At 37.1% G+C, this 13,338-nt stretch overlaps 1 protein-coding gene across 1 annotated transcript in view; it reads right to left on the bottom strand.

Moving 5' to 3' along the window:
* The window catches only part of RAP1B (RAP1B, member of RAS oncogene family), a 31,469-nt gene that overhangs the window by 4,847 nt on the left and 13,284 nt on the right, over positions 1-13,338 (bottom strand). The window contains exons 2-5 of the mRNA XM_068998745.1: positions 7,412-7,496; positions 6,008-6,076; positions 3,215-3,271; positions 1,799-1,939 (exon numbers count right to left, since the gene is read on the bottom strand). Of these exons, the coding sequence (XP_068854846.1) occupies positions 1,799-1,939; positions 3,215-3,271; positions 6,008-6,076; positions 7,412-7,468 (324 nt within the window). The 5' untranslated portion in view covers positions 7,469-7,496. The remainder of the gene's footprint in view (positions 1-1,798; positions 1,940-3,214; positions 3,272-6,007; positions 6,077-7,411; positions 7,497-13,338) is intronic.

The following is a 13,338-nucleotide window of genomic DNA, read 5'->3' as shown; positions in this document are numbered from 1 at the left end:
AGTGACTGCATTTTGGCCAGCTTTTGGCAGGGCAATAGGGGGGAATGGTTTGAGGATTCAGTATGCTGCCAATTGAGCAAATTTCATGTTTTTTTAGATGACTTAATGAGATTTCATTTTTATATGCTTAAGGCATCAAGAAGTCTACTGAAGAGTCTACCAAATGATTCTTACAAATTCCGAAATCCTGGAAACAGTGTCCTGTACTGGGTAGCATGATGAAGGATGCTAAAGCTCCTCTCACCATTCCTCTACTCTCAGCGTATCAGTACACCTTTCAAGAGCATTCAGTGCACACACTTCTTATTAGCAAGCTACAGCACACAGAGAAAAGAAACATGCTACCTTACCAGCATTCCCAACTACAGAAAACACTGAATTGACCTTTGCAGCAAGAAAATGCCATCATCGATTCTTTTTTCCCCTTCTTTTCTTTTATTAATATAAGGACATAGCTAAACTCTTCATGTATTCAAGTGTTGAAAAAAGGCTTACAATATTTAGACCATTTAATTTTCCCCCACCAAGAAAGCAAGTCATGCCTAAGCTTTGGCATAAGAGAAACTTTTTCTGTGAATTCTGATGGAAACTAAAGTTTCAACTGGAAGCTTATCTTTTTCCTGATACTATGAAATGCCTTTCAAGGCTGAGGGGTGTCTTCTAAAAAAATAACATTATAAGGAAATACTACCAAAGTGATACTAATCAGCATAAATAGACCACATAAAGTAAGATTTTAAATATCATCAAATTTACCTTGATTTTATTGTACAAAACTAATTTCATAGTAAACAAGGCTATAACTTGGTAGGTTGTGGATGGGAAAGGTCCACGCAACTTAAATACTAACCTTTTGAGATACCTTTGTGATAATGGGCAATAAATTGTTTCAAGAAGAAATCTGCTGAACATAGGCAAGACTTGCAAATGCTTATGGTCAAGGTGGTTTGTTTTAAAAAAATCTTAATGCACTTCCCTGAAACTGAAATGGTTAATATACTCTGTGTCCGCTGACAGCAGAAGCACATATATATATACAAGCAGTAAGGAAGGTATCAAAGTTTGCACAAGCAGTTTAAATGAGATGATCACGCTTAAAAACTGTTCATAACTTATTTTGTTCTTCAAGAAGGGAGCTTTTCCTGCCTGAAGGCTACAAGGTGTTTCTGTTAAAAACTCACTCTTACTGCTATTTTCACAGTTGAAATACCTCTTTCCTTTATTAGGGGACCAAGCATTCACTTCCTCCAACTCTTGTAAGGTTTTTTCATCATTTATAAAATACAATGTTTTAGCCTTACTTTATGGCTTTAATAATGCTAAGAGACGCATAATAATAGAAATTGTGTGGAAATAGGATGACCGAACTTAACTGCAAGCAGACAAGACAAAATATAAAAGCTACGTAACACAAAGTTTAAAGGTTACAACTTAGAATTTTATGCTTTTAAAATGCCATAAACAGTAGGGATATTGAGGAGAAAATTAAACTCTAAGTGATTTTAAAACTTCACTGATAGTGATTAAGGCAACAATAGTTGCTTTAGAAACGTTTGCTGCAGTCTAATGAATAAAGTTATTTCCAGTATCAATTAAAGTATTTTCAAGAAAGAGAATTCTCTATGTAACACATGACAAGTTACAATTTCTCCAGTTTACCTTAAGAGTTGCATTTCTGTACTATGCATCTTCTGGTTTATACGTTTCAACTTAAAACTTGGAGACCACGTGACCACAGTGTGTACACTGCAACATGCTAATGAAAACTCTAAGTATTAAGAATTTTTAGAGATCTTACATCATCAGTGTCTTTGACTCGAAGAATCTGTTCTCTTAGATCCTGTAAATCATTAAATGTGGACTGAGCTGTGATGGAATATACTAATGCAAAACCTTGTCCATTTTTCATGTATAGATCTCTCATCGCTGTAAACTGTTCCTGTAATTAAAAAATGAAACAGATTTGCATTCAATTTGCATTTTCCTTGCACAAACTGCTGTAAACTTCAGGTCACAAATGGATCACAAGTACAATGCATTTGTATTGCCTCCCTTTCCTGTTAAACTGACTAGTATTTTATTGTTTGACTATAAGCACTACAGCAAACAGACCTGCTAATAAAGAAATCTCAAGTTTGGAACATTATCTGGGGTGGCTGAGCAACATCTAGATATTGCCAACAGCCACAAATCCTGGGGAAAAAGAGTGAGAGAAACTAGAGTAATTTCACTGGAGAGAAGTACAGCAGAAGGTACACTGTAATCTGTAGATTACAGAAGTTAAAACTCCTCCTGAATCTCTCCTAACATACCATCATTTTCTCCATATCTTGATAGTTCCTTTAAATGGATCATGAAGTAAATGCATCCCTTTTCAGATTCAATTTTGTAGTCTAGGCAATTTCCTATGTTAAATTCTACATTAATTTTCAAGGAGATGGACTAGAGGATGAAGACACTCAATAGACTTGTCACATTTCCTTGACTTCAGTGACAACTATGATATTGCATATAAAGACTTGCTGGTGCACTCTTACCAGTATGACTGTAGAACGGCATTTGCCTCTTTCACATTGGTGACTTGGCTATCTGGTGCCTGATCAATCACTCCCTGTCCCTTGCTGTATGTCAGATGAAAAGTGCAATTTATTTCTAGAGAACAGCTACTCCATCTTACTGCATATTTATAGAGTTTTAATCTAATAGGGAATTTAAATAAGTTATTATTGGACCAGATTACTACCACAGTTCAGAGAACACATGTTAAACTCCAAGAGTCTTGAGCTTAAACTCACTGGAATCAATAAAGGAAATTACTGGTTTCAATAATTTTGGAACTAGTCAGAGAAAAACCTGACCAATACGCAAAGGGTCAGCATAACCCTTGTGCTTTGAGCTCCTATAAGCTGACTGAAGCAATACTATTTTTACCGCAATGTCACAGTACACCTCACACACAAAAGAAAAAGGACATCAGAAGAAAGCCCATTCTCTACAGCAACAGAAATCAAATCTCAGTAGCCAGTGGGCCTTAATTTCTTTCTGGGCAACAAACTTAAAACAAGAGCACAATCTCTTTTCAAATGTTCTGTTTCTTTCCCCTGTTACAGAATACGAGCTCATGGGAAACCTGCAATTAATTTACTGCTGCAATACTCAAGTTTTTTTTAAATACATTGTACATCAGTATTTAGGAAAGTTGTTTTTTACGTACCGTTCCTGCAGTATCTAAGATTTCAAGCATACACTGTTGTGCATCTACTTCGACTTGCTGTCAAGAGAGAAAGATGTGGTTATAACTTTTCCCCTTGCAACTCTCTCCTCCAAAGGCATCACAAATTGTGTGATTTTTATAAGCAAATTCATAATGCATAAAGCAACATAATGGCTTAAGAAGTTTGTATGGATATACACTTTGAAAACAGCAGGAAGAAGCCTTTCAAAGAGCCCGAGTGACATTTTCAAATGCAGTGTCAGCAGCCAAGTACCACTTTGCAAAGTGATTAGGGATTTTTGATTATTTAAAAGGAGGCTGCTAAATTTGTAATGATGGTTATCAGCAACTAGCACAACTAATTTTCCCTTGTTTCAGGGATCATCAGAGACTGAAAGAAAAGTGCAAGTAAAGCCAGAAAACTGGATTGGCATACTAAGGCTCATTTAATTGTAATGTACATCAACAAGAGAGTAAGTGATACACAGCAAACAATTAAACAACCACCATTAGAAGTGGTGTCCCCAAAAAAAAACCTTTAGGAACACTAATTAGAAAATTTATCCAGCTTAGAAAAGTTTGCAAAAAATAGCAGGTTTAAGAAGACAGAACAATTTCTGTATCTATTCCAGAGTTCCTTTATCTAGTGCAAATACCTCAAAGAAATGGCCCTGAGGGAAGCAAAGGACATGGAAGTACCCTCAAGCTGGTTCAAGCAGACTACCCACATTTAAAAAAAAATTTTTTTCCGTTCAAGCTACTGGTAAACTTCCCTTGTTTCCTTTTGCATGTAAAGTTCCTAGTTAACAAATCAGCACTCAAAGAACTTTGTGTCACCTCTTCCCCATTTATGCACTGTCACTTGTTTAATTTGCAGCTTTTCTTCTGTAACTAGATTTGAGCTTCGGACAGGGGAGTATTTCCCCTCCTCTTACACCTCCCCCATGTCTCCTATGGATTGCGATTCCTTAAAAATAATCACTGTTTTAACAGGTATTCTTGTCGAAGTTATTCAGCTAACTAAGCAGGATTTATTCACTTTATGAAGAAATATTTGGGGAGTAAACCAAGACCATAAAGTTTCAAGACTTCAAGCTCAATTATTTAGACAAACAAGTCACATCCTTTCAACTTTAAATATTATAAAATTACATTTAAAATAAATAACATAGAATTTCAACTGCCAAACCAATACATTTTGAAGTCAAGAAGCAAGTTAGAATTGCAACTAACAGTGAGAAGGTGAAAACGACTACATAAAGTGACTTCAGCAAGACTCAACAATCTGGCTGATTTGAAAAGAAGAATACCCGGAGTTATTACTAGTTATTTCAGGAACAAACCTGAAAGGAATATTGTAAGATCTCTATTAGCAGCAACAACAAAAAAATGTAGTTAGCAAAAGGCAAAATTCCTTAAGATGGCTTGACTTTTTTAGGCTCCATGGAAACAGTCTTTGGAAAAAACTGACCCAGCAAACATCATGATTCTAGTATGACCTAAAGAACGTAAATATGTAACAAAGGAAACATTTCACTTAAGATCAGCCTGTGAATGTTTTTTGGAATCATCTACTGGGCCCGACCCAGCAAAGTCCTGCACCAAACACTGGTATATGGTTAAAAATTCCTGCTTCTCTAATACAGGAAAAGTGTCAACACAGAATTTGGTTCTGCTATTGCCTCTTTAGTAAGAGTTCTAACTTTGGCTGGAAGCCCATGTACTTAAGACAGACTCGAGTTTTTCCAACATACAGTTTATATGAGGTCAAAGAAAAGAGGTATGAAGTTATTATTTTGCTCTCACTAATTCCTCTTCTAGTCAGAAGAGATTCTGGTGACTGTAGGCTGTAACAGTTCTTAATGCATCACCTTTGTTCCAATATAAATGTAGTTCAGTGCTGAAAAAGAAGGTCTTGCAGTTTGCCCATTCCCAGATAGGGTTTTTGCATCTTGCCTTGCTTGTACAGATACCAACATTTTTGTGGCCATGTGATAAGGGTATCAATGCATATGAAAAGTAATTCAGCTAAAAAAGACAGATAGATAAACTGACACAGCCAAAAACTTCTCTCTTGCACCAAATGGTTAATGGTAGCAGGTCGAATATAAATTATCGTGGTCTGGAATCTTAATTGTGGTCTTAGGTGAAACTGAAGAGTGAGCAATATGGAGATTCAAGATGATGCAAGCAGAATTAGACCTTTCAGCCTGTCATGCTGAAGATAGGAAGAGAGAAACTAACAGGCCACTTGTTGTAAATGCTTGTTCATTTATGATAGGTTTGTGTTAACTTATTAATAAAACAACAACCCATCTAATGGAAGCATATCTAGCTATCATTTAAATTGTTATGAGTACAGTATGATAGATGCCTCCAGTGTTCTAAGGGTATGAATGTTTTTAACTATTTTTCTAGTAGCAAAGGAGCTTAGTAACTCCAAGTCCTAATCTACCTGCAAATACTAATGCAAAAACAAACTAGTAATAAATATTATAAAACTGAAAAGTGGTAGTGTTTTTACATTTTTTTTTCAATCCATGTTCCCAACTCGGACAATGAAATAACCATTCTTACTGACTAGCCAGCAGGGTATTTGCTTAAACATTAAAAAGCTAGTCTTCAATTATTCCTTTTAAACAAACTTTAGGAGAACACTGATATTTCAAACTTGTTATCTGGTTTAATACTGCATTATGAGGCATACCCATTTTCAAGCAGTGACTAAAATATTTGACAATATGTACTACAGCTTTAATTTTCTGTAACACTAGAGAGGTCTTTTGCACATACCTTTCTGTAGGAGTCTTCTATCGTAGGATCGTATTTTTCGACAAATATTCCTTGAACAAACTGTACAGTCTGCAACACAAAAGTTCTTGTAAGATTCTCTTGCTTAGTGACAGTTTGTAAACATTGTACACAAATCACTGTTCTAGGTGTATACTCGTATCCATAACATTTTTAAAGCAAATTAAATTATTGTCATAACTACAATTTTAAGAAACAACAGAAAGTTAGATGTGTATGCCTATTTAACTATTTAACCGTTAGATGAAGCAATGCTGCACTTTCCTTTATCCACCGTCACTTGGAAGGTAAGAATTAAAGCATGCATTGATTTAAGGTTTGCCTGACTCTTAGAATCAGTACTAGTTTCTAGCTGACCAGGATACTATACAGCTGCGCAGCTTTTACGTTTGCATTTAGAACTACTTCATCTTCTGCTACTTGTCTGCCAGCACAAGACTTAGTCAAAAAACAACTGCCAGCTTTTACTAGTCTTAACTAGAATCAGTAGGCTGTTTCTGTGTACCAAAGGATGTTTTTAGGACAAGTCAAATGGAACTTAAGACTCAGTGGCCAAGTCAGAGCAGGCACATTCAAATCCAGAAATGCTGCAGTGAGATAAAGAATTCAGAGGTGAACGAAAATGTTCTTTCACAATTAACACTGTCATTGAAGCTTTTTTTATGAACTGCTGCATAAGAGAATACTTCTTATCCAAGGAAAGTGAGTAAGCTCTGGAACCTACTTTATGATAAGGTGCACAATTAAATGGAAAGATGCAAAGTTCTTAGGTAGGCTGAGAGTATCATATTTTGTGAACTTTTTCAATTCTGGTCTAAGTCAGAGAGGAGCTCATGAATTTTAATCATCTACCTGCCACAGCTATATACCTACTTGCACAGAAAGGATGCAAGAAACACATTAAACTTCCTACCAACATGCAAATCTATATTTCTATCTGCATTAAAAATATTAGTGCTGAAGAGACTGCTATTGAACATTAAGCAAACAGCACCCTGAAGACCTTTCTAGAGACAGGACTTACAGGGGCAAGCTAGTTCATATCCCTTGAGAGATTCACAAAGGAGCTTGATTTCCCACAGACTGATGGCTGGTTTATCTGTTGAAGCCAGACACCCTCATAATGCTGTGGCTCAGCACCTCACTGCACGAGACTGATCAAGCACCATCAACCAAACCCATTCAGAAACAGCAGCATGTGAGAATGCACCAATGGATGCAGATGCACCCAGTAAAGGATCTACCTATTCTATCCATGATGCATCATTACTAACACTTATATTTATTTGTGCAAACTTACATAAAGAAATATACTTTAGTAGAGAGCGTATCAGAGAAAAAATATAATAAGCCTAAAAAACCATACTTGAACTACCTCGCACTTACCAGAGCAGACTTTCCAACGCCTCCAGAACCAAGAACCACTAGCTTGTATTCACGCATGATGCAAGAGATAAATCACCTTCAGTACCTAGAACACACAAATCACCAGTCTGATTAAAACTTAATCTATATGCAGGAAGTACAATCATGACACCACAATCCAGTTCACTAAGCAAGGTTTGATAAAAATTCCTTAGTTAACTTCTTTAATACAGCAGATATTTTCAAACTATCAACACTCAATGCAGCTACAATAAAATGCTGCAAACCATCAGATATAGTATTTCCTCTACCTCATTGCTGGTTCTCCCATGAATATCAAATAAACCCTATGATACTAAAGCTAACAGTTACTATTTGTAAGAAATAATTATCGAAGAGGAGATAGCATTAATTTTATCATTCTGAAACACTTAAGCACTAAACAAAGAATCACAAAGACTTGTACAAGAAAATTAAAACCTCCCCTTCCCAGCAAACGAACACTTCTTAAAAAGAACAGCAGGATCCCAGAAATCATTTTTAAAAAAAAAAATCCCTTCCCTAGTCTGAAAACCATTTAATGTTCCACTAGATCTCTAACTGCAATTATAATGACTCATTTCATGAGTAAGTGGAAGCAACTAAAATAGTATTTTGAGACTCTACCTCTTCTACAAGCTAGATCTGCTACCATGTTCCACACTAGCTGGTGTGGCTATCTACAGCAAACTATGAGATCTGCTTGCTCATCTTTGTTGGAAACTAACCCATCAAACCAAAACAAGGCCACAGATTTTGGGACATGTCTTTGGGTCATACTGCTCAAAAACCCAGACCACCTCTTACAGTCCTGCTGGCAACTGAGCTAGCAGGACTGTTACTGCTTCCCCGAGAGGAAGGTCTCAGTTCCTTTCCTGCAGGGACTCTAGCACTTATCAGATTGAGTTACCCATTTTCTCCCCTCTCCGCCGCCGAAGAAAGATGAAACCCTCCCCAAGCAATGAATAATCTGTGGGCTGGGGAAAAGGGAAAGTGCAGGGATCCAACACAGGTGTGTGCAAAAGGTAAGCAGGGAGGAAAGTAAGGTAAAAAAGACCCTTCTCATCAGCAGTAATTTGACAGTATCACTGAAATCACACCATCTGTTAGGTGTTTAGCACAAAATGCTAAGATGATTTACACGGAAATTAAACCACCATGGTAGAGTCCTGCCTCTACCATCACTGATTAAATCTACTGATTGTCAGAAGACTGAGAAATCAAGAGACCAGGTCCTATTTCTTCTTGCAAATGCATAATCTTTCAATTTATCTAAGCTGTCATTCGCAAAAGGAACACAAGGAGAAAGCCTTGAGGAAATAATTGACCTGATGTCCAACAAAGGAGGTGTCTCCATAGGCTTCCATTACCAATACATTTTGTGACTCTTTGGTGATTTTCATACCTAACAGGACATCTTTTCACTCCTGATTTAAAAAACTGTTTCCCTCCCTACGTAATTTTTTGCAAACACAGACCATGAGAACCATTCACACCACAAGTTTCATCTCTTTGGCACCACGGTAAAGGCTGTTAGATCTACAAGTCTATCAATTGTCCAGCCTTTCTATAAACAGGATTGTTTCTAACTGTACCGAAAGGCACCTCTCAAATTCATGACAAGTTAAGCTTACAACTACAATACCTGTCATTTCTTTAAAACAAACATTCAGTTATCCCTTTCTTTTTACAAGGGTGTCACTAGAATGACAAACACAGTGGGTGTAGTGGAAATCCCAGAACAGTAATCTGGGTGAACTGCAAGCAATTTCACTGTCTTTAAAAGAAAAGTTTAAGCTGAATTTTTCAGTCTTCAGCCTGAAGTTAGCAACTAAATATGGAGATATCAGTAATGAAGGCTGACAGTAGTTTTAGAGTAACAGAACTTAAGCAACAGGTATCACGTATCTGTTTTAAGTTATTTCTGACTTTTTCTTACTCAATGATCTATAATTCCAAAGAAAATTCCAAATGCTGAAATAAACTAGCTTGGTTTTAGTGAGAGACTGCCAATTTCATTTTTGGCTCCAAAACAGCAATTCAGGAATTAAATGCAAGCTGAAGCTTCTTTCAGCATCCAGATTTGAAAGTTCAACTCTAAATATCCAATCACTGTACAACATTCTGGAGCTGATTTCCCTACTTTAAGTGGTGGCACATAATTAAAGCATATATATACAGTATTACAGCTTGGTTAGGCAATCTTCTTAATCAATGAACACCTAAGCAAGAAGCTTTTTAAGATCTTTGAGGACAAAGCCAGACTGCAGTAGAGGTTAAACATTTCTCTGACCTTCCCTCCAAACTCAGGCAATCGACAATACAAGTTCTCACTTCTTTCACCATGACAACTTTTTTGAAATTTGTACAGTTACTCTTTAACTCATTGAGAGTACATAGTAACGCTTTATATATGCACACACCCACATAAGCACAGATGCAGCCTGGTATCTCTGCACTGGTGTTATCATCTGGCCATATACCTTGGAATGGAACACAAACAAATGTATCCTCTAAAACACTTTAAGAAAGCTACCCTGGACATCCCTAACACAGCATAAAGCAGAAGCACCATCTATAGGCCGCTGCCACTTACATCTACCACCCCACTGCCTTTGAGCAACAGTACTGATGTCACTTCACCTTTCTCCTTATGTTTTCTAACAGAAAATAAAACCTCAACTCCTGGCTAAAAGAGCTTTCCTAAGAAAACTTTCCTGCTTGAAGGTCTTTGCCTCCTCATCCAAGAAACCACTGACTCATGTAGGACACTGCAGTCTGCCACACTATTTGATGTTGTTAAAGCCTAGCACAAACTTTTTCACTGACCACTATGCCTGATGGCTGCAAGCATGCCCAAGACTAAGCTTGAGCTCAAATCCTTCCTGAACTTGACTTTCCAGTGATTCCCAGCTAACCTGACCTGGCTCTGCTCTTGATCAAACCCATTTTTCTGGATGAGATCTTGTACAAACTGCTGGCATCCTAAATCTCAATCATGCTCTTACTTTATTTTTCAGTTGACACAATGCTTGACTCTGGAACTAAATGTATTCAGATTCATCTAGTGCCAACAGGATTTCCTTTTGACTCATTAGTGACAAATGAGTGGGGGAAAAGGAAGAAGACAAAGTCTAAAAGAGAAGGTTTAAGCCACAAAACACCATATCTGGCTGGCATTTCTAGAATAAGTTAGGGTCAAGTCCAACAACAACATCTGTCGGTAGACCCCAGATCACCTCTGGGATGCAAAATGAATATACTCAGAGAGGCACAACAGAAATAAAGATACTAAGATATGTGAGCAAAAGATAAACAAGACCTCCCTAAACACTTCAGAAATATCTACCTAACCACACAACGATTAGATACAAGTTTAAACTTATTCCTAGCAAATATACCAAGTAAATTGTTTGAATCCCCCTCTTCATTTAATGGAGTTAATTTTAAGGGAGAAATTTTGCTTTAAGGGCTGGCTATCTATAAGGTGACTGACTTGCAAGAAATGAGGGCAATGCCAACTTTCCTTTGGTTTCTCATTTTTCCATTCCCCTAACTTTAGGCAGGAAAATACTATGGGGTCAACTATGGCCCCTATGCAGGAGCTAAAGAGCAGGAAGATAGGAAGCATGCAAATTTTTTTTTTCCATTTAATTGGAGCAGGTACTGCCTTTGAACAGCTGAGTTGAGTATTTATATGCACAGATATATCTGACATAACTGAACTGTGAAGATGCCTAATGTAAGATTATTTTGCTAGAAAAAATGAGGGAAGCTACTCTTCAAGAAACAGCACTATCACTTGATTCTAATGCAGTCTCAAGTCTCTCAAAAGTACAGAGCTCAATTCCAGATTGCTTCCATCAACTGCCAGCAACGCCCCAGGAACTGCCTTGCATGCTTCCCGAGATGCAACTGTCCATAAAACCACCGTGTCTGTGCAGCCTCTCTCTCTCATGTGTTCATATTACTTTTTGTACTTAGTGCATTAGTGTCGTGTATTAATCTAACTGCTAATTCTACTTCATGGCACACTTAAATTTTAAAATTTAAGTACTTGATAAACTAGAAGAGCACATGTACACACTTTATATGCACACAGACACTTTTCCCAATAAAGATTCTCTCTGAAGGATGAGCAGCACATCTTTGAATAAACCCACTTGACCAGAAAAAAGAAAGGTTAACCAGGACAAGTCACTGAAAACGCAGCATTTCAAAAGCTTCATATCTGACAAGGACTGTGAACATGGAACTTGCTTTCTGCTTCTGTCCTCAGATGAATCAAGAAAACGTGCTTCCTGGACATTTTCTTCAATAGTTTCTTAATGCATGTCTCCAGAAAAATGCAAACCAAAGATGATGCTAAGGAAGTTGAGAAATAAGTAACCTTACTTTGAAAGTAAATGAAAAAACTGCACATTTACTGCTTGTAAAGCTTTTCTAAAAAGCAACCATACAATGCAGAATTCAAGGAAGTTCATATACCGTTGGTAATTTGGCTTGATGTCATAGTTGTGAAAGTGGGATGGGGTTTTTTTATTTAGTTTTCTTACAATTCCTTCAGCTTCAAATTTTGGGTTCTGATTGAACTTTGTTATGTAAGGGATGGGAAAGGTAATAATGCAATTTTTTCAAGTGATATTAAGCCATATGAAGCTGTAACTGGAGCTCAGCCCCAGGCCAAAGACATGAACTAAGTAAAGTCACTTACTTGAAGGTATATGCAAGGCTTGCTTATATGAACTAGTTGTTCAGGTATGGAATTAAATAAACTGGCCCTCCCAGAAGCCTTATCATTTTCAGAAGGGATCATAATTATTTAGTACTTCATAGACACCATGATTCTTATCCAGACCCTAGCATTTTGGTTGCATTGTATTCACTAAAATTTTCCTAACACTTCTGCCTCAGAACATTGACCTCTCTGGAAGAGAGACTTTGTTAGAACAACCTTGAGAATAGCACTCCTAAATTAATCTCAACTATTTGCATGAGAAAAAAAAGATTCAAACACTAGATTGACAGATAAAACAAATGAACTGACTGGTTTACGTGGTTACAATTAGCAGCGGAGGGGAAAAAAGGCCAAGGGAAAAAATCCAATTTTTTTCCCAGAAGGGGGATACTAGCCCTGAGACGAAACAAGATGACAATGGTCAGACATTTGGAAGACTAGCACTAGTTCAGTCACGGGACCAGCCAAGCTCAGAGGATTATGTCTTTCCAGAGATGTTTCCCATTTCTGATACTGGAGCAGCCTCAGATGGCCAAACCATCAGACTCCACTAAGTTTGGAATCTCCTGGTTTAGAACCTCCTCTTTAGATAAACAACTAATTAGGAGATGATGTGTTCTTAATATTCCCCAAATCCTTACATGTGAAAAGTCCTAAATTCTTATCTCTCAACTCCAAGGAGGGTCCCCCCTCCAAATAATTTCAGCGCATAAGCAGAACTTTGACAACACAGCCCAAAGTGAAAGCCCATCCATTTTCACCAACTTTTAGAGGCTTTAGGAACTAAAGCAATTCCAATAACCCTTACTCAACAGGGTAAGTGTACCTCTTATAAAAGAGAAATTAAAATACTCCAGAGCTGACTTTCACACATTTATAAAAATTTATAAAAAACATTATTCAGAAATAAATTCTGAAAAGCTGATTGGGGTCTAATTAAAGACTTTCATACTCAGGACTCCTGGAAGTACAGCTATTTCATTACTAATGCAGACTCTCTGAAAGCAAATCAACTGTTCAGTAAACAAAGCTAGAAGCTATTTTTATTTCTAGTTTTTACCTGCTTTTAATAGTTTCTGGTCTTGACAAACATGTATTTTGTCAGTTGAACAGCTAGTTCTTCTGGGCACTAATACTGTCATTTTTCTTGGACAAACATAGCTCTTCAATT

This window comes from Aphelocoma coerulescens, chromosome 1A (assembly GCF_041296385.1).
Source record: "Aphelocoma coerulescens isolate FSJ_1873_10779 chromosome 1A, UR_Acoe_1.0, whole genome shotgun sequence".
In the NCBI taxonomy this organism is placed as follows: Eukaryota; Metazoa; Chordata; class Aves; order Passeriformes; family Corvidae; genus Aphelocoma; species Aphelocoma coerulescens.
Note: the sequence above shows the minus strand (reverse complement) of the source record. Positions and strands in the feature narration are given on the sequence as shown.